The sequence below is a fragment of the Rhinopithecus bieti genome, unplaced genomic scaffold, assembly GCF_001698545.2.
Source record: "Rhinopithecus bieti isolate Rb0 unplaced genomic scaffold, ASM169854v2 scaffold_27006, whole genome shotgun sequence".
Classification (NCBI taxonomy): domain Eukaryota; kingdom Metazoa; phylum Chordata; class Mammalia; order Primates; family Cercopithecidae; genus Rhinopithecus; species Rhinopithecus bieti.
In genome coordinates, this window is record NW_016813373.1 from 4,824,750 (window position 1) to 4,849,355 (window position 24,606).

The 24,606-nt window shown below is 35.9% G+C and overlaps 1 protein-coding gene across 1 annotated transcript in view; it reads left to right on the forward strand.

The window, feature by feature from the left end:
• HMCN1 (hemicentin 1) overlaps window positions 1-24,606 on the forward strand; it is a 460,634-nt gene that overhangs the window by 214,300 nt on the left and 221,728 nt on the right. Inside the window, 4 exon segments of the mRNA XM_017848051.1 lie at window positions 8,773-8,914; window positions 10,036-10,163; window positions 12,390-12,503; window positions 17,242-17,400. Of these exon segments, the coding sequence (XP_017703540.1) occupies window positions 8,773-8,914; window positions 10,036-10,163; window positions 12,390-12,503; window positions 17,242-17,400 (543 nt within the window).

Here is a 24,606-nt window from a genome sequence, read left to right on the forward strand (position 1 = left end):
ATATTAAAAGTTGAGTTGTAAAAGTTTATTTTGGAGAAAATAATTCTTCCCAAGGTTTATTTGTAGGCAGCTCCTAGTTCTGTTAGGTATAAGGATACGACAACAGTTCCATCACTGCATGTTGAGTGGTATAAGTTCTTTTCAGTAGAGTGGTATAAGTTCTTTTCAGTAGAGTGGTAAAAGTGCTTTTTAGTAGAAATAACTGAGGAATGGTATCAGCTTATGCCACAAAATTACTGCTTTTTAAAATGACTTAAAGCTTATTTAAATATGTTTATCAGAAAACTAGCCCCAATATTTCAACATAGGTTCTTTCTATTTTCCCTAAGTGTCGGCTGGTCTGAGAAATAAAGAGACAGAGTACGAAGAGAGGAATTTTACAGCTGGGCCTCTGGGGGTGACATCACATATTGGTAGGACCTTGGTGACCCCTGAGCTGCAAAACCAGCAAGTTTTTATTAGGGATTTCAAAAGAGGAGGGACTGTACGAACAGGGAGTAGGTCACAAAGATCACATGCTTCAAAGGGCAAAGCAAGACCACAAGGCAAGGGCAAAATTAGAATTACTGATGAGGGTCTATGTTCAGCTGTGCACGTATCATCTTGATAAACATCTTAAACAACAGAAAACAGGGTTCGAGATCAGAGAACTAGTCTGACCTCAAATTCACCAGGGCGGGAATTTTTCCCCACCCTGATGAGCCTAAGGGTACTGCAGCACACCAGGACGTATTTCAGTCCTTATCTCAACCGCATAAGACAGACACTCCCAGAGTGGCCATTTGTAGACCTCCCCCAGGAATGCTATTCTTTTCCGAGGTTCTTAATATTTAATATTCCTTGCTAGGAAAAGAATTTAGTGATATCTCTCCTACTTGCACATCCATTTATAGGCTGTCTGTAAGAAGAAAAATATGGCTCTATTTTGCCTGACCCCTCAGGCAGTCAGACCTTATGGTTATCTTCCCTTGCTCCCTGAAAATCGCTGTAGAGATGGGGTTTCACCATGCTGGCCAGGCTCATCTCGAACTCCTGACCTCATGATCTGCCCGCCTCAGCCTCCCAAAGTGCTAGGATTACAGGTGTGAGCCACCGCACCTAGCCCTCTGAATACTTTTTAAAGAGTATGAGATATATTTAAAAATGGTAAGTACATAGAATTCACCTGAAGACCTTTGGTGTTGAGATGATGACCTCACTTGGTCTTCAGAATGGATTACTTATAACTGTTCCACTTGTTGGGAAGTTTATCTCGTATCTATAACATTTCAGAAGTTATTCTACATATTTTAAAAATCTATTTGGTACTTAACAAGCATCTACCACATGGAATTATTTCTAAATTAAAAAGTATCATAAAGCAATCAGACTTAAAATGTCAAGTTAGATCATCTGATTCTACAAACATTCATATTTGAAAGCTTAAGGATCTGGAATTTTGTAGGACTGTGTTACAGAGTAAAGTCCTTTAAATTCTTTCTGAACCAAAATGGGGTCTATGAAAAGGAATAAATGCAGAATTTCAACTGATAACTAAATTAGGCTTTTCTGTAGGAAAAATTGGGTATTCACTTAATTTATCTGCCAAATGTAATCTACCATCTCCATAGTTAGGGGCAAGTTTCTGTTATAAAACATTCCAATTTCATGCAATAACATGTATGAATGAATATCATGTTTCAGTTACTTTTGCCTTTCATCCAGGGAATCTATGTACTATAAAGATGTTAGAGTACTTTAATTTTAGATGAAGAGAATGCTCTCTAAAACCTAAAAGAGAGAAATATTAAAGGGTCTCTAAATAGAACTTAAAAGGAAAGACTAAAGAATTAGACTTATGTAGATTATAAAAGGAAAAAAAAAAGGGCCGGGTGTGGTGGCTCATGCCTATAATCTCTGCACTTTGGGAGGCAAAACAGGCAGATCACTTGAGGTCAGGAGTTCAAGACCAGCTTGACCGACATAGTGAAACTCGGTCTCTACTAAAAATGCAGAAATTAGCCAGGCCTGGTGGCACGTGCCTGTAATCCCAGCTACTCAGGAGGATGAGGCAGGAGAATCGCTTGAACCCAGGAGGTGGAGGTTGTGGTGAGCTGAGATTGTGCCACTGCACTCCAGCCTTGGTGACAGAGCAGGACTCCATCTCAAACAAAAACAAAAGTAAAAAAGGATGACTTAATAAGTAATTCAAGGTGTATAAGAAAATTGTTATGAAGAAGTGATACACTGTGGACATTTTAATTTTCAGCAAAAATAGACTATGTGAAAATGTGTATTAAGCCAAACCTGATGGCTTTAAGTGAGCTGGTGGAAAAGATGTCTAAGTGTTGGAGAGGCTAAATGATAGAATGCAGTAGCAGGAAAAACGATACTCCTTTCTCAATGTATTGACTGCTGGGAAGAGAGACCAAATGAGCAATTAGCAAACATATCAACCCACTAAATTATTTAAAGAAAGCTACCAACTAACATTTTTTTAAATTTTGGGAGTTGATAGCATACTTTACTTCATCTAATCCTCACAGACTGCTATTATTTACTATGGTCAATTTCAATTTACAGCACTTCTAAATGTGTAAGTTTTTTTTCCACACCAACAACCAAATCTCCAACTCTCTAGGCCCCAACTGGGTGCCCATGAATTTAATTCAATTCAGAAATCAACTCATTTAGCATGAGACCCCACAGGTTAAGGGCTTAATCCCATCAAACTGCACATACTTTAAATGCCATTCACAAGCCCTGGGCTTCCTATGCTTCTGATCAAGCGGGCACACAGCTTCACACCATCCTCCAGGAACCTCTATGTGTTCGGCTATTCTCTGCATGTTTAGCTATTTTAGAAACTCTCCAAACTCTGGCTTTTTTGTTTTTGGTTTTTATGGAGATGTCCTTCTGTAGACATGATTGATGACATCACGGGCCATCCGTAATCATCTCTGCCTTCATCTCCTCTCCCTTCCCCGGATTTTGAGGGTGGGGTTGAAAGTTCCATCCTGCCTTGGTCTTTCTGGTGATTAGCCCCATCCTGAAGCCATCTGGGTACCACCAGTCACCAATTAGCATGCAAAATAAACTTTTACCACTACCGAGATTCAAAGGATTTTAGGAGCTATATGTCAGGAAATGGGACAAAGCAAAATATATATTTCACAATATCACATTGTCATTTTTTAAACCCATAGTGCCTTGCACAGAGGGAAAAAGCATAATTGCACCCAATAGATGTATAATTTCTTAATTGCTGAATGAACCTCAATGTAGCAATAACACTATAGGGAAGTCTTGGTCATTACCCTTATCTGTCATGTTTCCATGTTAACTTCAATGGGTTATTTGAATCACATCAGCAGTTTGAAATGTCATTATGTGAATACTTTCTTTTCCAGTTGCAACACAAGCCAGCATATTACTGCTTGCATTTAAAACCATATTTTAGAACAAAATCTGGTAATTATCTCATGAAAAATTTATAGTTGTTATCTTTAAAGTATTGTTTATATTATTAATTCACCCCAATTTAGAAACAAAATCATGTGAGTGACTTTTGCAAAATTTTACAAAATAGGCTAAAGCAATTTGTCACTGTTAAGTTGATACGGTGGCTGCTTAATTTTCAAATGCTTATACTGCTTCTGAGTAAAGCTTACATAAGTGTGGGAGAGAAGGGGAAGTTTTTACATATATAGTAGGAGTTTAAGGTTTTAAGATTGTTTTCCTATTTATCTGACAACATAAATAGTTTTCTGTTGATTCCACTGGTTGTTCCCTTATGAGGAGGATTTTTAAGGCTGAGGACCAACCCAGGAGTCCTTGTTCAATTTGAGTATATTTAACGTGTCGCTGACATCTCCTCCGTAATCACATGTTGTGACATGGAAATCAAAGTGCCAGACAAAGCCTCATTTTCTCCTTGATGTTATTTCTGTATGAACATTAGAAGTATTAATTGTCTTCTGTGGTATCAGGAAAGGGTAGATGTCTGTCATTAATTAGGCCATGTCACCAGAGAGAACATTGCAACAAAAAAGGAAATATTTCTCAAGATGGTTGATGAAGTCAGTATTTAATGAGGAGAATTACTTCACTAAGTATGAAAATAATATTATAACCACATGCTTATTATATTATCATACTCTTTTTAACATGTGCCACGTGACATGGTAAGTAGCACGCTTTTTCCATCAGTAAAACAGAGGAAAAAATCTAATTTTACCTATTTTATTGAAGTTTGTAGTAAATTTTAAGTATCTAGAAATATTTCAAATTTCAGAAGAATTAAATAAGATATAACAAATATTGTTTTTAAATAGGGTATATAATCTTTTTTTTTGAGACAGGGTCTCATTCACATCTAAGCTGGAGTTCAGTGGTGCGATCTTGGCTCACTGCAACTTTCGGCTCACTGCAACCTTCAGCTCACCGCAACCTCTGCCTCCTGGGCCGAGGTGATCCTCCTACTTCAGTCTGCCAAGTAGTAGCTGGGACTACAGGCGTGCACCACTATGCCAGGCTAATTTTTGTATTTTTAGTAGAGAGAGATTTTTACCCTGTTGCTCAGGCTGGTCTTGAACTCCTGGGTTCGAGTGATCCTCCCACCTTGGCCTCCCAAAATGCTGGGATTACAGTTGTGAGCCAGCGTGCACAGGCTGAAATAGGGTATATAATCTAAATGGGGTATGTAAGTGTGAGGATTGTGTTGATCAACTTTCATTTGTAAATGTCTAGATAGTACATATGCACAGATGTATTTTAAATGCTATAGTACTTTGTTTGGTCATTCTTTATCACACTTTGCTATATAGAGGAATACTACTAATAATAGCAAAGGTTACATCATGCCTACTACATGCCAGGCATTGTTCTAGGTGTTTTATGTGTATTAACCTAGCTAATCCATAATAATGCCATGAGGTAGGTATTATTACTTCCCATTAAGTTACAGACGGAAACCATGGAGCAAGCAATGTCTGCATTTGAATTCCAGCTCCACCTTTGAGTGACTGGGCAAATTATTTAACCATTTTGAGTCATAGTTTATTTGTAAAATGGCAGTAACACTTACTACATAGTATTAGTGTGGAAAATAAATGATTGGTCTAGAGTTAGATACCTGGCATGTAATAGGCACTGACAGAAGGAAAGCACCACTTTCCTATTTCAATGAACTGACTACTAGAAAGAGATTTAGTTCCTAATTTTGCATAATATACTTTATAGTGTCTGTGAGATCTTTGAAGACATAAAGTGTCTGAAACATAGTCAGTACTCAATAAATGTTTGTTGGCTGAAAAAATGAAAACACATAGAAATTTACCCAAGTATTCTAAATATACCAGTGGTGATAAATATTGCTAATTGTGACTTAGGTAATTAAATCATTTGCATTATCTAATTAATTTGTTGGTGGTAATTAAATAACCTTGAAGAAAAAGTCCTTAGATATTTTCTATGAGAAATTTCCTACCAGAGGCTTAAGAGCAACAAATCAGACCCAGCTGACAGGAAATATGTCTCCCGAGCTTGAAGATAGTGTTGGCAGTTTCCAAGAGAGTTAGGTGAGATTTTTTTCTTCCCTAGTCTTTGTAGGCAGTGAGATAGCTGTTTTCATGGCCACTTACACTTCATTTTTGCTAATCTTACCATTAATAGTGTATTAAGATACCCAATTCTTAAAGTAGTGTTGGTTTTTATTTTATATTTATATTTAATTCTTCTAAATTATTGATAGGAAATTACAAAAACATATATTTTGCTTTTGTTATAATTAAAAAATTAAAAGCAAATTAATACCTTGCCACCTACTAGAGTGCTGTGTTCCCATTGCTTTGGCTATCAAAAGCAAGTTGTTCTTGATGATGATGGTGTTGGTTGCTCATGGTGGTGGTGGTGGTGATGATAATGGTGACAATGATGATGGTGGTGATATGAGATTGGAAATCTCAAGTAAAAACGGATTACTTCTCTCCAAAACCTAAAATTGAACTCCGGACTTATTAATCCAACATTAGTACTATGTATTTTTCCTATCCAAATGGGGTTTTACATTGCACATAAAGAGATGCAGATTCAGTTTTTTAGTTGGCAAATTATGTTACTCCATTGATGGAGTTGAACTGTGGTTCTTCACTTCCATGTTCTTGCTCCATTGAAACTATTTCATTAAAGTAAGGAGGTTTTTCTAGGAATTAAAAAATTAGCAGTTGAAGTAACTATAGTGAGATCTATTATATCATTATTTAACCTGATTAAGTAAAGGCTAATTCATTTTGACCATTTTTATTCAACTGTTATTTGGTGGAAATCTAATTTTGCTCCTCTGAATTTGTTCATGTTCTAAGTATCTTATCAGCAGGGATATTCTTTTTTTTTTTTTTTTTTTTTTTTTTTTTTTTTTTTTTGTGAGGAGTTTCACTCTTGTTGCCTAGGCTGGAGTGCAGTGGCATGATCTTGGCTCACTGCAACCTCCACCTCCCAGGTTCAAGCGATTCTCCTGCCTCAGCCTCCTGAGTAGCTGGGATTACAGGCATGTGCCACCACGCCTGGCTAAGTTTTGTATTTTTAGTAGAGACGGAGTTTCTCCATGTTGGTCAGGCTGGTCTCAAACTCTCAAACTCAGGTGATCCACCCGCCTCTTCCTCCCAAAGCGTTGGGATTATAGGCGTAAGCAACCATGCCCAGCAATCAGCAGGAATGTTCTAGGGGAATGGTAAATTTCTCACCTCCTGTGGTATGATGTCATCCCATCTGTGTGTTGCACACAGACTTATTTCATGACCCTGAGTAGCACCCTATATCCAGGCTGTATTTGCTCAATGACCTCTTAGCTCTCTGCATCCTGGTTTGGGTAACTGGCTTATTTTTACTTGGATATCTGAACTACAGAGCCTACCAGTGGGATTCTTGCTGGGAGAGATGCCAGGCCTTTTCTGGCAGACTATATTGGAAGACACCAAGTTTGGACAAAAATTCTGAGAGTTGCTTGAATCTTTGCAGCAATTCCATGTCAATAGCTAGACACGAGAAACATTTTAGGAAGATGGGAATGAATAAATGTGCGTTTCAATAAATTCCGAAGAGAAAGAACTGTTCATTTTTTCCCCCTTATCACCTGAAGATTATCTGCAACATCCCTACAGCATGTGCAGTCCTTCAGAATTTCAGAATTGATGGACTCCAGATGGAATCACAATTTGAACTTACTGGCCATAGTCAGTCTGCCCTTGACCTCACACATTTCTCTAGCCCTATGCTCACCAACAAGAATCCATGGAATAATGGGGCTATCAACTAAATTCATGGACTGGAAAAAATCCTGCAAACATTAACTTCAAAGACTAGATCATAATTTGAAAAACACAATGTAAACAGGAAAAAAAGAGGAGGGGGACAATTGTAAGCTGCTAGCAATTAGGCACTAATTAACTTCCTTCAGTTGTGTAGCTGCTGCCGCCCAGCAGTACCATTTGTATCTCTTTCACATGTATAGAGATTCCCCCAAGCTAATGGTTCCTTAGTGAAACTAAGCCACAATTTGCAGACCAACTTACAGGAAAGATATATCATAAATATATTCACATCTAACTAGCTAACTGAATTTCTCAATTTTATTTATAGTAAAAACCAAATTAAATGGAAAGCAGACAGCATGCCTGTTGGAGTCATCTGTGTGTCCCTGCAAGTTAGCACAGTGCCTGGCACATAATAATTGTGCAAAAAACAGATGTCATTGAATGAATTTATTTATTTCTGTTAATACTCATGAAATCTGACTGTTTCAAACCCTGGAAATTAATTTACTTTTGTTTACCTTATTGAGTGGTGGATATTTACATTAGGAGTTACTTAATATCTCATTGATGGTACCTTCTTTGAAGATTAATTCTTATTGTGTAGCAACATAGATGTAAAACATGTAATCTATTAAGACAAATATATCAACATCCCAGAATTATCTCAGAGAATTGTTTTCTTTTTGATGATAAATTCCTGATTTAGTGTTTCATTTTCAAAAGTCTTTTTCCTGTCATAGAAGTGTAATGAAACAAAGTTTGAATAACTGACATTTTTTGTTAAGTTGAGGTCCTGTGGATGCACGGACATGAGTCAAATGACCAATGTAGCAGGATCTTGGGAGAGACTGGCAGAGATTACAATTCAGAGCCAGGTTACAGTTTAGGAAACTGCAGTCCATCAACAGTTTTAAGTGTCTTTTATATACAAGCCACTGCATGATATACAAGGGAGGTTAAATGCTATAGAATATAATAGAATATGGGATAATACGAGTACATGGTTTCTGACCTTAACAAAGTTATGATCAAATAAATAAAAAGAGAAAGATCAAGTTGAACAAAGCAGACAGCATAGTCAGGACAAGCTGTGGCTCCAATCCTACATTCGTTGTCTAGAAAGAGCCAAAAGTTCTATCTAGAGACTTTGCCTTGGAACAGGTTCATAGAGAAGTATCAGATTAGTGGCACAAACTGTAGGTCGGCTAGGGGAAGGAAGCCAGCAAGGGGCTTCATGGTAACCAGTGGAAACACAACAATATAACATCAGGATCAAATTCATTTAACTTTCAAAGAGAGTTTACTTCCCTTGTTTTCATTACCACTGGTTTCTTTCCTGACGTATCTATGATGGGGGTCATCCACAGAGGAAGGCAATAAAGGTGTGGTGGTAAAACACCTACAAATCTGCTACCATAGGAAGCTTCTAACATCAAGATAAATTGGCATTTTTTCTACATACGTATACTTTTATTTACAGAACCACCCAAAGTCACTGTGATGCCCAAGAATCAGTCTTTCACAGGAGGATCTGAGGTCTCCATCATGTGTTCCGCAACAGGTTATCCCAAACCAAAGATCGCCTGGACCCTTAATGATATGTTTATCGTGGGTTCACACAGGTACTGGGTTTGTATCATGTTCTTTGTTTTTATTGAGTGAGGAAAATTGATGAGACTTCTAGACCAAACTAATATGACTAAATCCCTAATATTAAGTGAGGTTTGACCAACATACATAGCTTTACATTTTATAAACAGGCTGTGAATGTCAAAAATAATATAAATGATGACTTTATAAAGTTTGAGGTTATTAAGTCTTGAATTCAATAGCTGGGACCAAGTGCTTCCCAATACTTTGAGTTGCAACCATAGCACCAAAACAGTTAGTTTAACTTGAGTAATTGAAATGAGGATAATAAACTTTTTGTGAGGTAAAATAACATATAGTTTTAACAAATCTATTAAAGGCATTGTCCTAGATTTAACAGAAGAGAGAGATCAAGAACAGACCAGTAGCTCTAATTAAAATGTGTACAGACATTCTTTGTAATTACTTCCATTTTTGCCAAACTACAGTGGGAAGCATTTAATTCCACTGGGTGCTTTTTAAAGGCATTGAATCCACTCATGCTCCTAGAGTATAATAAACACGCGGAATATAAACAACAAAGTATCCAGCCATGGGGCTTCCATTACTCTGGGTTTGGCAGTGAAGAGGTCATAGGTATTATCCAGCAAGTTGAGTCAGAGTCTATTCCTAGACTCCTCACAGACTCACTGTGTGACATGAGACATTACATCTCTGGAGTTTTCATTTTGAAGAACGGTCTAGTATAGCAATTCACCACATGGAGCAAGATTGCCTGGGTGCAAATTCCAGTTCTTCCATTTACTAACTCTGACTTTGGGTGAGTTCTGTAACCTCTTTGCTCACCTGTAAAAACAGAAATATTCATAGTATTTAACTCATTAGGGTATTAGGAAAATTTTAGATATAAATAAAAGTAAACTTTCTAGAGCAGTCACTGGCATGTATCCAACACTGGATACATGATATTGTTATTATTATTATTATTATTACATTTCCGCTTATAAAATAATGATGTTAACCATGTCTGCAATCAACACCAAAAATATAACTCTAAAAGATTTGAAAATATTTTAAAGGAAAGCACTATATTATCTTGATATTACTATTATGGTATTTTCAATTTTATATTCTTTTTGTTTTTTATTCATAGATATAGGATGACCTCAGATGGTACCTTATTTATCAAAAATGCAGCTCCCAAAGATGCAGGGATCTACGGTTGCCTAGCGAGTAATTCAGCTGGAACAGATAAACAGAGTTCTACTCTCAGATACATTGGCAAGTATAATCACTTTAAAAGGCAATTAAAATAGGATGAATATCACATCAAGCAATGCAAAAGCACTTTTTTGAAAAATTAATATTAGTATTGTATACATAGTATTATACTTCATTTCACACACTGATTGAAGCAAATACTGTAAATAAGTTAAAACTTCATAGAGTGAAAAGCTTCATTAGTCAACAGAAATCAAGGAAGCTTCCAGGTTAATGGAATAATTTCATATTGTCCACAAAGTTCTGTCTTTCCACTGTTCATCTGTTCTCTGCAATATTTTACTTTTACATTAATAAATTCTATATCCTTTCTAGCTTAACTTCCATTTTATAATTTCTACTTATATGCAAAACTGTATATAATATAATTTTTACTTTTTATCTTCAATTTCCCCTCCAAACTTAAACATTTATTGAAAGCGTACTTCATGAAAATTATTCTATAGAATATTTCTATTTAATTTTGTCTTTCTTAGTCAAATAAAGGATAAAGGTGTCATATACTCAGTTCCAGGTTATAAATTGTGAATAATCAATTGCTAGCAATCCACCCTTTCATTCATTCTTATTCAGTCTCATTCATAGTAAGATAATGAAACTGTCAGTAGTGAAGAAAGGATTCAAAAGAGACAATAAAAATAGAGAATTGTACTTGAAGGTATAGGTGAGGGAGAGAACAAAAATGTCACAAGTATTGAATTGAGAGTCTGGAAAGAAGTGGTCTCATTTATAGAAATAAAGAAGGCACATGGTGAATACGTTTAGATGGAAAGTGAGCTCAGATTTGTAGATAAGTGAATTAAAAATATTCACAGAATACCCCGGTGTAGAGGGAAAAACAGCTGGGAATGTGGAACAAGTGACTGAAACCGAATTCTACTTCCATTGTGAAAACAAATTTTGGTTCATTCACGTAGAAGCCTTAATGTTAAACACATTGATTTTAACTTATTAAGCACCTCTAGAGATGCAGCATGCAAATTGCTGTGCTGGAGACTGTGGAGTGTAAAATTTTTAAAACGTGTGTCATGTAGCCTTTACTTTTCAAGAATTTATACAATGGGGGTGGATATATACAGGAATATAACAAGGCAGACAGACAAGTACTACAGTGGGAGGTTGGCAGAGGGGAAGATTAATTCAGACTGAGGAATTAGCAAAGATTTCTCAAAGGAGACAGGATTTAGGCTCAGTCTGGAGGAATGAGTGGGATTTGAAGGATTGTGGCAAAGGGCATTTTACAAAGAGGAAATAGCTTTAGGAAAGGCAAAGAAGATAGGAAAGTAAAAGTCTGTTGTGTTTTGGACTATCAGTGAAGCTCTGTACCTTGTGATAAGTAAGGAAGTGTAATGGAGGGTAAGGTTAAAAAAAAAAGCTATGCACCCATTTATGATTTTTGAAAGAGATTCTATGGAATTTTGAAAGCAGTGGGAATCACTGAAGGTATTCTAGCAGAAAATTACGTGATCTGTGAGAAGTTAACTTAGCTTTGTTTAAAATACCTCAGCTGAAGCTAGGAAGTCCTAAAATATCTCGTTGAGACAAAATGTGTGAGTAAACTGAACCATTAGGCAAGCAAGTGAAGCAAACAGAATGAAGAACAGAAATTTAGAGAATGTATTTAGCATCACAGGAAAAAGAAGGGTCAAAACCAGGAGACTCCACTTTTTGTAAATGCAAATTTTAGGCTTGGACTGCAAATATCTTCCTGTAGTTAGACATGAATATCCTTAAAATGATGTAGAAAATGTTAACAAATTCATCTACAGTTATATCATCCTCAAGTCTTAATTTAGCTGTCAGTCTTACCATTATCCCTCTTTTGATTATATTTTTCTTAGAATTATTCCTCTCTCTGTTCTTGTTATATTGTTTCTCTAAGATGTATTCTGATTTCTAAGATGTTTCTTTCCTTAAATAACTCTTTTCTTAAAGAACTTTCAATTAGTTTCATAATTTTCTGGAGTTTGTTTTATCATAATTATTTTTTGTTTTAGTCATTATATTTTTCCTGATATAATTTCTGTGACCTTGATAAGTGATCTTTTTATCACAAATACATATGTGCATGTGCATTACGAGAGTTTCTTTTGGTTTATAAATATTGAAATGGCCACAAGCACATAAGTTCTGATAGATTTTTAAATTGGTTCATTTACTAAACATAAACAAAACCCATCTGGTCTTGTGCTAAATGTTGACTATTTGCGTGTTTGTTTTTTTCAGAAGCCCCTAAGTTGATGGTAGTTCAGAGCGAGCTCCTGGTTGCCCTTGGGGATATAACCGTTATGGAATGCAAAACCTCTGGTGTTCCTCCACCTCAAGTTACATGGTTCAAAGGTACATTTCTTCAGTATGTTTGTGTCTGGTTCACTTAGTTTTGTTTTCTTTTTTAAAAAATGATTTGTTAAAACTTTGTGTTGGTGTGTGACTTAGCAGCCCCATAAAATGTGTTTATGATCTCACTGGAGACAATAGTTCAAAATTCTCAACTCTGAATTTCAGGATTTGACATCTGGTATGGATTACAGGACTGTGAAAATCAAAGCAGGAAAAGTTCGCCTTTGCTAATCCATCTGAACATTCTCTTTGTTAGTTTAGGATTGTTTCCTGAAGAAAATTATCCAAGAATACTCCGTTAACGTTTAAAATAACTCCACTGATTTTAGTTCACTTTTCTTAGAGATGATGGCTCTCACTATTAAAAAGTTTTCTAGATTCACAAGGATACTTTCTATAAAGTGTTCAAATAAAGATACACATTGAAGCTTACAGATAGTTGAAAGACAAATGTATTTATTGATAGGTCAGCTACATCATACATGGTAAACGCTTGTCTCAATTATAGAAATCATCTTTCTATAGTTGTATCATAAAGATTGCACCTCTGTGATTCCATAATAAAATAATGGTTATATGCCACTTGACCTTGGTGAGAATACACTTGGATCCTGGTTCAGGCTCAGCTGCTGACAGTAGATATCTGTGTAAAAAGCCCTGCTTCTGCTTCTGTTTCAGTTCTTCCAATTACGGGAAAAAGAAAAAAAATCCTGCAAACACCCTAACAGGGAGGTTGCTAGGATTATTGAGATGCTGTTTGCAAAACACTTTTTAATCTTCAGATGAAAAGTGTTAAATAGTACAAAGCACTATTGTTATGATTCTGTTTGTTAAATCACAAACATTTCCATAGCAACAGGTTGATGTCATAATCACAAAATTAGGAATTCACCTCAAGTTCAAACTCTTAGGGAACATGAGGTGAAAAAGAAAGGCTTTATGTAGAAAATAAATAGTTTTAAATAATATAAATCAAAACCAAGGTGGAAACTAGGAAGTAATGCCATTTTCCTGGTTGTCTATACTGAAAGGATTTGTAGTTTTCATGTTTTCTCTGATAAGAAGGCATTTCTGAATTTGTTCCTTAGTCAGGTTTATGTTGGTTAACATAAACTAATTTTACTTTCTTAAAATACTTAAATTTTTTAATTGCCAAAGAAATAAGTCCTGATTTCAAATTTATATTATAATTAAATATATCAAGAAAATGTTATAGAGATAGTGTTTCTTTATTTTAAATGTCATTCAATAGTTTATCATGAAAATAAAAATTCAAAAAAGTAATGGAAATGCCAACTTCTATATACGTGAATATAGCAGAATCTCACAAAAAGTCTTTTATTCTCCCAAACTGGGACTGTGCTCCTGAATCAATTAGTCTTCATGTCTGTCTTAAACCCACAAATAGCTTGGAAACTGAAGAGGAGATAGGGAACTATGTATCCACCACATGAGAGATTCTAGAATTTACTCTCTGTTCCTTCTGTCAACTATAGATATTACCACTCAGTGAGTTCAATAATATATCATTTTGCTGTCCAAGTTATGAACCAACAGAGATAGAATATGGGCATTTGATACATTGTAAGATGTGTTTCCTGGGTTCATCAATAATAGGCAGAGCTGCCCTGACCTCCAGGATCAGGTCAACTAACATACCCTCCCAAGTCACAGGCAGACAATTTATGCATAAACAGAGTAGAGTTAGGAAGACCAAGAGCAAATCTAGGGGACAAACTCCTGTGAATGCAAACTGGCCTCAAAATGGAGGGGGTTAGGAGCAGGTGGGCTTTCCAGTCCCATCTCTGCTGAGAGCAAGACACCAGGAAGGTTGGAAAAATGCTACCTTATGGAAACCATAGGGGTGAGGAGAAAGAGTTCCTGCCTTCACCATAAGAATATGTTTTTCCTCATACCTTCCTTGAGGTGATTCTGATTGAATAAAGTAGGTGTTTGAAAGAAAAAAATGAACAAACTGTATTCCAGTCAGACCATCACAGAAAAGGAATTCCATAAGCACAAACGCTCTCTGAAATTTTAGATCTTTTATTTTTAGAAATGAGCAACATAAAGTGGATTCAAAGGAAAATCAAAACACTATTGAAATCTTATAAAAAGAACATGTATGGTAAAATATTAAAGAAATTAGATTTATTCATTTAGATCTGTTGTTCTTAAAATGTGGTTTGGAGACTCCAGGGGTTCTCACAATTGTTTTAGGGGATTCATGAGATCAAAACTATTTTCATAATAATACTAAAATGTTGCCTTTTTCATTCTTATTGTCTCAAAAGTGAATAATGGAGTTTCTGGAGGCTATGTGATGTCCAATAGAATCAGTGGAGAAGCAAATGTGAGCTTCAGCTGTCTTGTATTATGCTACATGAGAGATTATAGAGATTTGCAAAAATGTGAAACACTGCCACTCTTCTCACTAAATTTCTCATGTTTTGAAAATACAATTTTAAAATATAATATGTTCATTATACTAAAATGTCAGTCATTTATTAAAATAAGTGAATGCATATTTTAAATATCTGTTTTATTTGTAAAATGATATATATATGTGTGTGTGTATATATAGAGTATAGATAAATATAATCTACATAAAATTCACCAGGGTACCCATTATTTTTTAAGAGTACACTTAAGAAGTTTTTAAACAAATGTTTTTGATAACTACTTACTTATCAATTATTTGAAAGGATCTTATACCAGAGATAATGATCTCTCCTTTAGTCTTTATATCCACAGAAGCCAGGATTGAATTTAAACTACAGCAAAAAGAGAACTCTCCTCAATGGTAATGACTGTAAACCCTAGAATATATTGTCAGTAAAGTTGATATATTTTACTATGTATAACATTCTTCTAGTCTTACCTAATATTAAAAGTAAATAGGCCGGGTGTGGTGGCTCACGCCTGTAATCCCAGCATTTTGGGAGGCCGAAGTGGGCGGATCATGAGGTCAGGAGATCGAGACCATCCTGGCTAGCACAGTGAAACCCCATCTCTACTAAAAAAATGCAAAAAAATTAGCCGGGCGTGGTGGCGGGCGCCTGTAGTCCCAGCTACTCAGGAGGCTGGGACAGGAGAATGGCATGAACCCGGGAGGCGGAGCTTGCAGTGAGCTGAGATCGTGCCACTGGACTCCAACCTTGTGGACAGAGCAAGACTCCATCTCAAAAATAAAAAATAAAAAAAAGAAAAGAAAAGAAAAAAAATCACCATTTTACTTCCATCTGAAAGGTTCTGTATTTATAGCTCCTCAATAATTTGATGAGTAACTTTTTCAGTAGAAATCAGGAAAGGAGAATCTATCAAAATGTGATTAAAATAGAGACTTAATTGAACTAATGTTTTCCAATTTATATTTTGTTTCATGACTGCTATTCTTTAAACATTTTTATTCTGATAGAAAGCTACTAGCAAAAAAGGTCTTTATCCTGTTAATGTCCTCTGACATTTACAGAAGAAATATAAGGGGAAAGTAAATTTCAAAAATCTGAATGCATTTTAGTCCAAATATTTTAATACTTGATGAACAGTGGGGTCACATTGCATCCTCCCGTGGTGTGAGGAAAGTTTATGTCAACATCATCTGCTTTTATTTATAAAAATTTCTCAGAGGCACATCGACACAGCTTTAGTTACTGCTCTCATTTTCACGTGGTATGTAGTAGCAGCTTAAAAGGATGATTGAGGTTTTAAATATTGGAATGCTGAAAAATACTTTGTTTTAGGCACTGACAGTTGGTTGCTGATGTAACTTTTTTTCAAATTTAGACCTCTCATGACCTCCTTGCCTTTGAAAATTATATAAACAGAAAGGGAATTGTCCATTTGTTGCCCCGAGTCTGTTGACTATTGCTATTTGCAGTGTCCTAGAGAATTTTAGTACTAGCTCCTGAGTTGTGTTGCTTCTTAGAAGCTAAGACAGTTACTTCCATGGTCTTCTCGCCAAGGTCAGATGGCTGGTGTATGACATTTTGGAGAATACCTTTTCAGGCTTGACATCTGGGAATACTATGAAACTCTAAGAACAATGGCTCTCAAAGCTCCTGGAAGTTTTTAAGATCCTGACATGTTTGATGTCACCCTTTACAAAAACAAACAAAAAAGATGTGGACACTGAGCTGGCACTAAACATCCAGTATTATGTACAGTACTATGTACTTTTTTATGATAGTGGTCATCCTGATTAAGTCCATTCTTTGGAAAGGAGATGCCCTGGAGGAGGAGGAGGGGAAGCATAAGGAAAAGCCTAACCTAAATCATAGCTTTGTTGAGGCATCTCTGCCTTCAAATAAAAGTCATTCTCAGGAAATTCAAGGCACTGGTCATTAGCTGAAATAAAATTCCTCTGGTCTCTCAGACATCTACTGAGTAACCAAATGCATCCTGCCACAAAGATGGTAGAAACCTCCTTTCAGCCTTCATTTCTGCACTCCCTTCTTACCTAAGCCTTGGTTGTGACTCCCAGGCTTTCCCAGTTCTAGCTTCAAAGAGCTGCTTATTTTTTATTTAGTTGCACATACAGACATAAATAGAAAATATTCATACACAGTTTATTACGGGTCTGGATTTTAGACTGTAGAAAGTGTCTTTGTTGTGCCAAACACTTGTGTTTAAAAACTTTGCAATCAACTTTATTCAGAAGTTTTGAAATTAAACCAATAACTGCATAAACAATTTTAATACTTTAGTATTTAATATTCTCCCCTTTGTTTTGACTTAGGAGATCTTGAGTTGAGGCCCTCAACATTCCTCATTATTGACCCTCTCTTGGGACTTTTGAAGATTCAAGAAACACAAGATCTGGATGCTGGTGATTTTACCTGTGTAGCCATCAATGAGGCTGGAAGAGCAACTGGCAAGATAACTCTGGATGTTGGCTGTAAGCGTCCAGATCTTATAGGCCAATTTGTTTTGAAATTGATCTGTCTATTTTTCATGTTTAATAACCTTGAAATGATTTGGTAGAATTATTCATCAGAATGGCAGAATTAGAGGATGCATTTCAGATTAATATCATAACAGTAGTTGGCATTTACGAGGTGCTTTCTTGCTTTCTTTCTTTCTTTCTTTCTTTCTTTCTTTCTTTTTTTTTTTTTTTTTTTTTTTTTTTTTTTTTTTTTGATACGTAGTCTTACTCTGTCACCCAGGCTGGAGTGCAGTGGTGCTATCTCGGCTCACTGTAACCTCTGCACCCCATGTTCAAGCAATTCTCCTGCCTCAGCCTCCTGAGTAGTTGATATTGCAGGTGCCTGCCACCATGCCCAGCTTTTTTTTTTTGTATTTTTAGTAGAGGCAGGGTTTCACCATGTTGGCCAGGCTAGTCTTGAACTTCTGACCTCGTGATCCACCCGCCTCAGCCTCCCAAAGTGGTGAGATTACAGGCATGAGCCACCGCACCGGGCCACTTTCTATGTACCATTTGCTGTGTCAAAAACTTTTATATGGAGAGATCCTAAAATTATCTCCTTTTTATAGATAAGGAAACTGAGGCTTATAAAGGCTAAGCAACTTGATCAGGGTTACAGAGTTAGGGAGGGGCAGAACCTGGATATTTGAACTCAAGTTGCCATTTCCCTACCAAGAGTCATCCATTCTGCCACCAAATTTCTAAGTATCAACATTTGGAGGCCAGCAATTCTACTTTGGCCCTAGACCACAGTTTGAAGATGTTGATGACAGCAAAGGTATCAGATTGTGCTTTTACTTAAAAAAAATCCAATAGTAATTACTCTTCAGTGTATAAAATAAAGTACTACAAAAACATGTCAATCACAAAATGAAGATATAGTGCATGCAAGACAACTGTATATGGGTTACTCAAGAAGTTTGGTCCTCTCTTCTTTTTTGTCTACCTAATGTCTCTTAAAAAATAAATATCTTCACATTGTGGTCAGATATAACAGAGTTCACTTTGTATGAAATGGAATCTGGCATTTAATTTTTAAGATAAGTTAACATTTGTGGCCCTTAGAACTTATAAAACACAACATTGCATTCAATTTGCCTATATTTTCACTTGTATATGATGATATTCATGCCAGACTGTTTTTGTAAAGCCAAAGTTAGAACTGTAAAGAAAATGCTTTTGTTTTCTTAGAATATAGTGACACAAAACATTTTAGTTCTACTGTTTTAAGTCTTTCAATGAAAATTATGTCCTGCTAAACTTGATATTTGTTTCATGTAAGCTAAATTTTTGCTTTCTGGGATCTTTTATGATCCCCTTGCCCCTGAGCTGTCTGGTGAACACTCTGCATTCTTAGTGATTATGCCCTGGGGGAGAATCAACAAAGCTGGAAATGACCACAAAGACCACTATAGAATCTGTCTAGGACACTGTAAGACGTGTTTGAACCATGACTAAACTCTGTGGTTATTAAGAGAAATGCCTTGAAAATAAGATTGGAACCTTTGGGTGGAGGGTAGCTCTGAATCTACTAGCAAGCAGGATGTAAAACACAGTAAAGCTTTTAGAAATATAAGGCCCAAATAAAGAGGGTCACTACATAGAGAATTCTTGTTTACAAGAAATACACTGAGTACATTTTAATTCTCAACATTTTCTAGTTCTCCTTCTACCTCCTTCCTGCACAGATATTTTATGTTTATTCAAGATTCTGTTAGACTTGTCTAGCTCTAGAAGAAGAAACAGTCTCAGTAATTTTTCCCAGCAAAAAGGTAATTGCACCCTCAGTCCCCTGAAAGTTTGTAGAAATCCTAAGAATCTTTTGCACAGGCTTATTTGCTTACTTGCTGCCTTCTTGATAATCCCTTTTAGCTTCTGGAATTTCCAGATTCCTTCTTCTGTCCAGTGATACACCATATAAGGGTTCACGCTATCTGTGCTGGGGGGACTTGCATTGGATTAGGAAACATCCTAACAAATGTTTCATATTTATACTTTATTTCTTGAACAGAAGTGAATTTTGTTTTATCTTTACTTATACTCGAGATCTCCATTCTCCGTGACCCTTTCTAAAACAATGGCTTTTTCAACTTTTATTCCAGTAATTGTCCTGACAGAACCATCAACATAAGCCAAATTATTTGTTTATTGTAACCTTGACCATCGTTCACAATTGCCAAATAACTTAGTATTAAAGTCAGTACCATTCATGTTTCTGTTTTGCATTAACTATTACCATATTCGCTGTTAGATCTTTCTCATTGTAGCTCATAATGTTAGGAGTTGCTTCATTTTTGAGGTTTCCTTGTCATTGATACTACCTTGGCTGCTTACCTAGTGCCTGGTCTTCTCATTTGCCTTGTTTTGTGATACCAGTACATATATTCTTTGACCTTCAGCTTGTTTTCTTGAATAATAAAGGTTGAATAGACCTTGTCTGTTCACATCACACTGTGGTTACATATTCTAGTAGATGTAATATGTAAATGCCAAGAACCATGTGAATCACTGTTGTAGTGATAATTATAGCTATCACTATTAGGTTTAAAGGTAAACACACATGAAATCAAAACTTTCCCCAGAACTTATATAGTGGTTAAGTAAATGGTGGACTCTGACAGAGAATGGGTTTTCTGCCTAACTTTCCTCATCTATAAAATAATGATCTAAGTGGTACCTACCTCATTGGTTGGTTGTAAAGATAAAACGAGATATCATCATAACATACACCTAGCACATCAGCTGCTATTGCTGTTCCCCTAAAGCTGTTTAATGAAACATGTATCATGTAAATGAATATTAACTTCACACATTAAGTGGTCGTTATGATTCTTTGAACCTTGAAAAATCATATGGAAATGCCTATATAATAGCAGCTTAGTATTTAAGATTAAGCATTGGGATTTTAATGTGAAAGTCACTGTTTCAGCTTAACTTTTTAAAGAAAGGGCTTGAGACAAGTTAAGTATTAAGCTTAGTAGTGCATAAAATTGTTCATTTGAGTTCCAAAACTATTGGGCATAAATTTAAGTAGCTTATGACTTAGGAAGAAAAACATGCTTTTATCCATATCATTTGAACTTTCAGGTTGTTTTTGTGGGCATATTACTTCATATCAACAATACTAGATCAAAAAAGAATGAAAAGGCTATTTAATATGATTTTGAGTTCTAGCTTCTTGTAGTGAATGCCCTTTTCCTATTACTTATTATCATGGTTTTAAATTATGGACATTTCAGGTCAACAGGGAAAGTTACCAATGATTTTATCCTTTGTAAAAGGGATAGTGAATTGTGAAGTCATTTGGAAGGAAAGAGGACTGGCTACATCAAACAAAAAGTTGGCTTGGCAGTGATTTTATTTGTAGCATTCCATACCACACAGGGTTTGAGTCTTAGACTGTGGTTTCATGCTTTGTGGTTTGGTGGAACCAAAACAATGTGTCCAGTCATTTTAGGAAAGAAAATCTCTGACTAAAATAATGCAAGAGTCACCATATGGAGTACATATATTTAATTGTCCCTAAGGGAAGTAGAATAATTTTATGGAATAATTTTTGGAGCAAGATGGTCAATCTGTTTGTGATTTTTATATTTGCAGAATAATGTGTGTACACAACCATATCTATATGTAAGTTACAGCAAAGTTATACTGTGGCATTAACCCTGTGCAGATCTCAAGATGCTTGCAAACAAATACTTAGGATCTCAGAGGATCAAACATCATCCTAACAGACTCTATGAAGAAGAAGCCAAAATTGAAATTAACCATAGATACATTAAACTAACCACAGAAATTAACCTAGATGTATTAAACTCCAGTTGAGAATAAGTTAACTCTACAATATTTTTAATGAGAGTTTATATCTGAGTGATTATTATATACTAAATGATTAATAAAGATCATCTCTTTTAACAACATAAGATAGGAAATGTTATGCCTTTCTTGTTGATGGGGATATTTTAACTGGAGGAGGTAAAATCATTTTCTCAAGCTTAGAGTTGCCATTTGAAGCCACTTAGTGTGCTCTTCACCTCTCTAAGCAAACAGCCTCCTCTGTAGAAGCACCATGCATGGTAGTACACTCACTGCTGTTCTTCTTTCCCTTAGTTTCATTAATGTATTTACCATCTACCCACTGTAATTCACTTGGAGGTCATGTTGGCTACATTCAGGAGTAGGAAGTATTTAAAAAGCTTCTTGGCTGTGTTAGGAGTTGCTTCATTTTTGAGGTTTGCTTGTCATTGATGCTGCCTTGGCTGCTTACCTAGTGCCTGGTATTCTCATTTGCCTTGTTTTGTGATACCAGTACATATATTCTTTGACCTTGTGCTTGTTTTGTGCATGATGCTGTTCTCAAAGCTGCTTTATGACGGATGACTTCTCCAGTCTTAATTGAGTTTTGTTGGTACAGGTTGAAGTTTGCTTACCCTTTTTTATTCCAGTTTGTTCTTGGCTTTCTTAGTTCTGAAAATTGAAATCTGCCTTCATTTTCACTGATGCCTGTGTTGTAATGTGTCAGTAAACTGGGTTTTCTTCCAAGTACTTGGTTGATTCCAGGCTTCTGCATATCTTTGTGCTGTTCTGGAATTTATTTTCTGTCCATCACCGCATTTACCTGCCCATACTCTGAGCCTAACGTATCCGGAAACTTTTAAACTTAACTTCCATTTTTCAGAACAGCCACCTGCTTTAGAATAAATGACTTCCATTTATCTAGAGAAAAGTAACTGGGTCTTAGAGACTTTGTGTATTAGTCTGTTCTCACACTGCTATAAAGAAATCCCAAAGACTGGGTAATTTATGAAGAAAAGAGGTTTAATTGGTTCACCATTGTGCAGGCTCCACAGAAGGCATGGCTAGGGAGGACTCAGGAAACTTAAAATCATGGCAGAAGGCAAAAGGGAAGCGGGTACATCTTACATGGCCAGAGTAGAAGGAAGAGAGCAAAGGCGGAGGTGCTACACGCTTTTGAATCACCAGATCTCATGAGAATTTACTCAGTATCCCGAGAACAGCAAGGGGGCAATCTGCCCCCATGATCCAATCACCTCCCACCAGGCCCCTCCTCCAAAACTGGGGATTACAATTCGACATGAGATTTGGGCAAGGACGCAGATCCAAACCATATCACTTAGAATAAGCAAGCTATGAGCTATTCTATTAACTATGTTTAAAATATGTTTATTTTGCCTATTATTTTTATAAGTCAAATTCCCATATAGATGGATTAAGAAAACTGTAAACACTGATACACCATTTATTTATAAAATCATATTGTTCAATTATGGTATTTAACCTAATTTAATTTGTTTGGGTTCAATAAATAAATAAGAGGGCTTCTGAAATTGCCATGTGAAAGTTCAATGTTCTGGGTCAAGGTTGTTATATACACTTATGCACCAGACACACACACAAACACACACACACACACACACACACACAAACACACACTGGGTTATTACTGAAGTGTTGTCATACTGATTCAAAAATTCATTCACACATATCCAGTGGCCATGAATAATGCACAAAGTACTATGTTAGCTGCTGTAAAAGATAAAAATACGGTTACAAATATAAACTCTCTAGGAAATAAAAAACAAACATAGTATAACAACAGGTTGAATGTGGTGATTGCTATGAGAGTGGTAGAGAGTGAGTTCTCTGAAACTTTAGAGAGGGAAGAAATCATGCTCATCTCAACTGGTAAGAGATGGCATCATAGAGGAGGGGCCTTTTAAACCAGATTAAAAGATTGCCAATATTTGAACAGCTAGAGATCAATAGCAGACATTACACTTGTGGGAGGTGGTAATAACAAGGTACTATAAGAGAAAGGTCAGTCCTTGTTTGGAGAAGAACAAGGGATGCTGATTGCCCAGGTAGTAACATTTATAAAGGGAAATAATAGGAGATGAGGCTGCAGAGTTGGAGGAGGTTCTTTAACCTATGCTAAAAACCACTAATGCTGCTGAAGAGACAACTGTACATCAAATCCAGAATTCCCATGGGAAGAAAAGTGATCTCTGTAAGAATATTTATGAGCCTGCTAACTAGTATGACTATGAGTAGTTGTGAGAAGCCATAGAAAAGGAGAAGTTAATATAATAGCAAAGAATGGTGACTCCAAAGTTGAATTGACTTGGCTTTTAATCGTGCTTCCATAATTCAACTCCATGTGATACTTAGCAAATTAGCTGTATTTCAGTTTCTTCATCTATAAAATCAGAGTAATAACAATACCATATCCCATAGAGATATTGTGAAGATTAAATGAGATAAATAATGGACAGCACTTAACACAACCTCTGACTCTATAAGTGATAATTATCATTTCTAACCAAGATTTAACCTTGACTTTATCAAAGAGCCTTCCCTAGGGTACACCTCTTAGAGTCCTGTATGAGCAGGTTTCATCCATTGCCTCCAGAAGTACCCTGTGTAGTTCTCCTTGCCTGATGTCTCATCACCCATAAGTTTCCAGGATGTATTGAGAGCCTCATCTATTTGAACTTGCTGACAGTATCCTCCCTAAACAGGATTCCTATGTTTGCCAAGATGTGCCTCTGATGTATTTCTACGTCTTCCTCCCTGATCTCTGTGGTTACCTGAATTATGTGGACATCTGTAGCCTCTTATCTATAATTTTAATAGTTTCTGAATCATTTCTTAATTCTGTCTAAGATATTAAACTCTCCCTATTCTCTTTTTATCAAATACTACATTCTGTTACTTTAATTTGTATTATTTATTCTCAAATTTAAATTTCTCTAATTCAAAAATGTGAAAGGTATGAGAAGCAAGAATATGATATTGAACAAGGATATAATTTAGCAGTAAACAGTGTTAGCTTGTTATATAGTGATTACGAAAGAATGAACTCTGGTATAAATTAATTTAAAAATTCAATCAAAGGAGCAAGTTATGGAAAGTGTCAAAAATATCTTATTATAAGGCCCACTTATTTATAAGATAGTCTTAAAGTTTGAGCAATTTGACAGAAACTAAAATTGAAAACAAATTTTTAGAATGAAAGATTCTCTTTTTTTTTTCATTATTATACTTTAAGTTCTAGGGTACATGTGCATAACGTGCAGGTTTGTTACATATGTATACTTGTGCCATGTTGGTGTGCTGCACCCATCAACTCGTCAGCACCCATCAACTCGTCATTTGCAT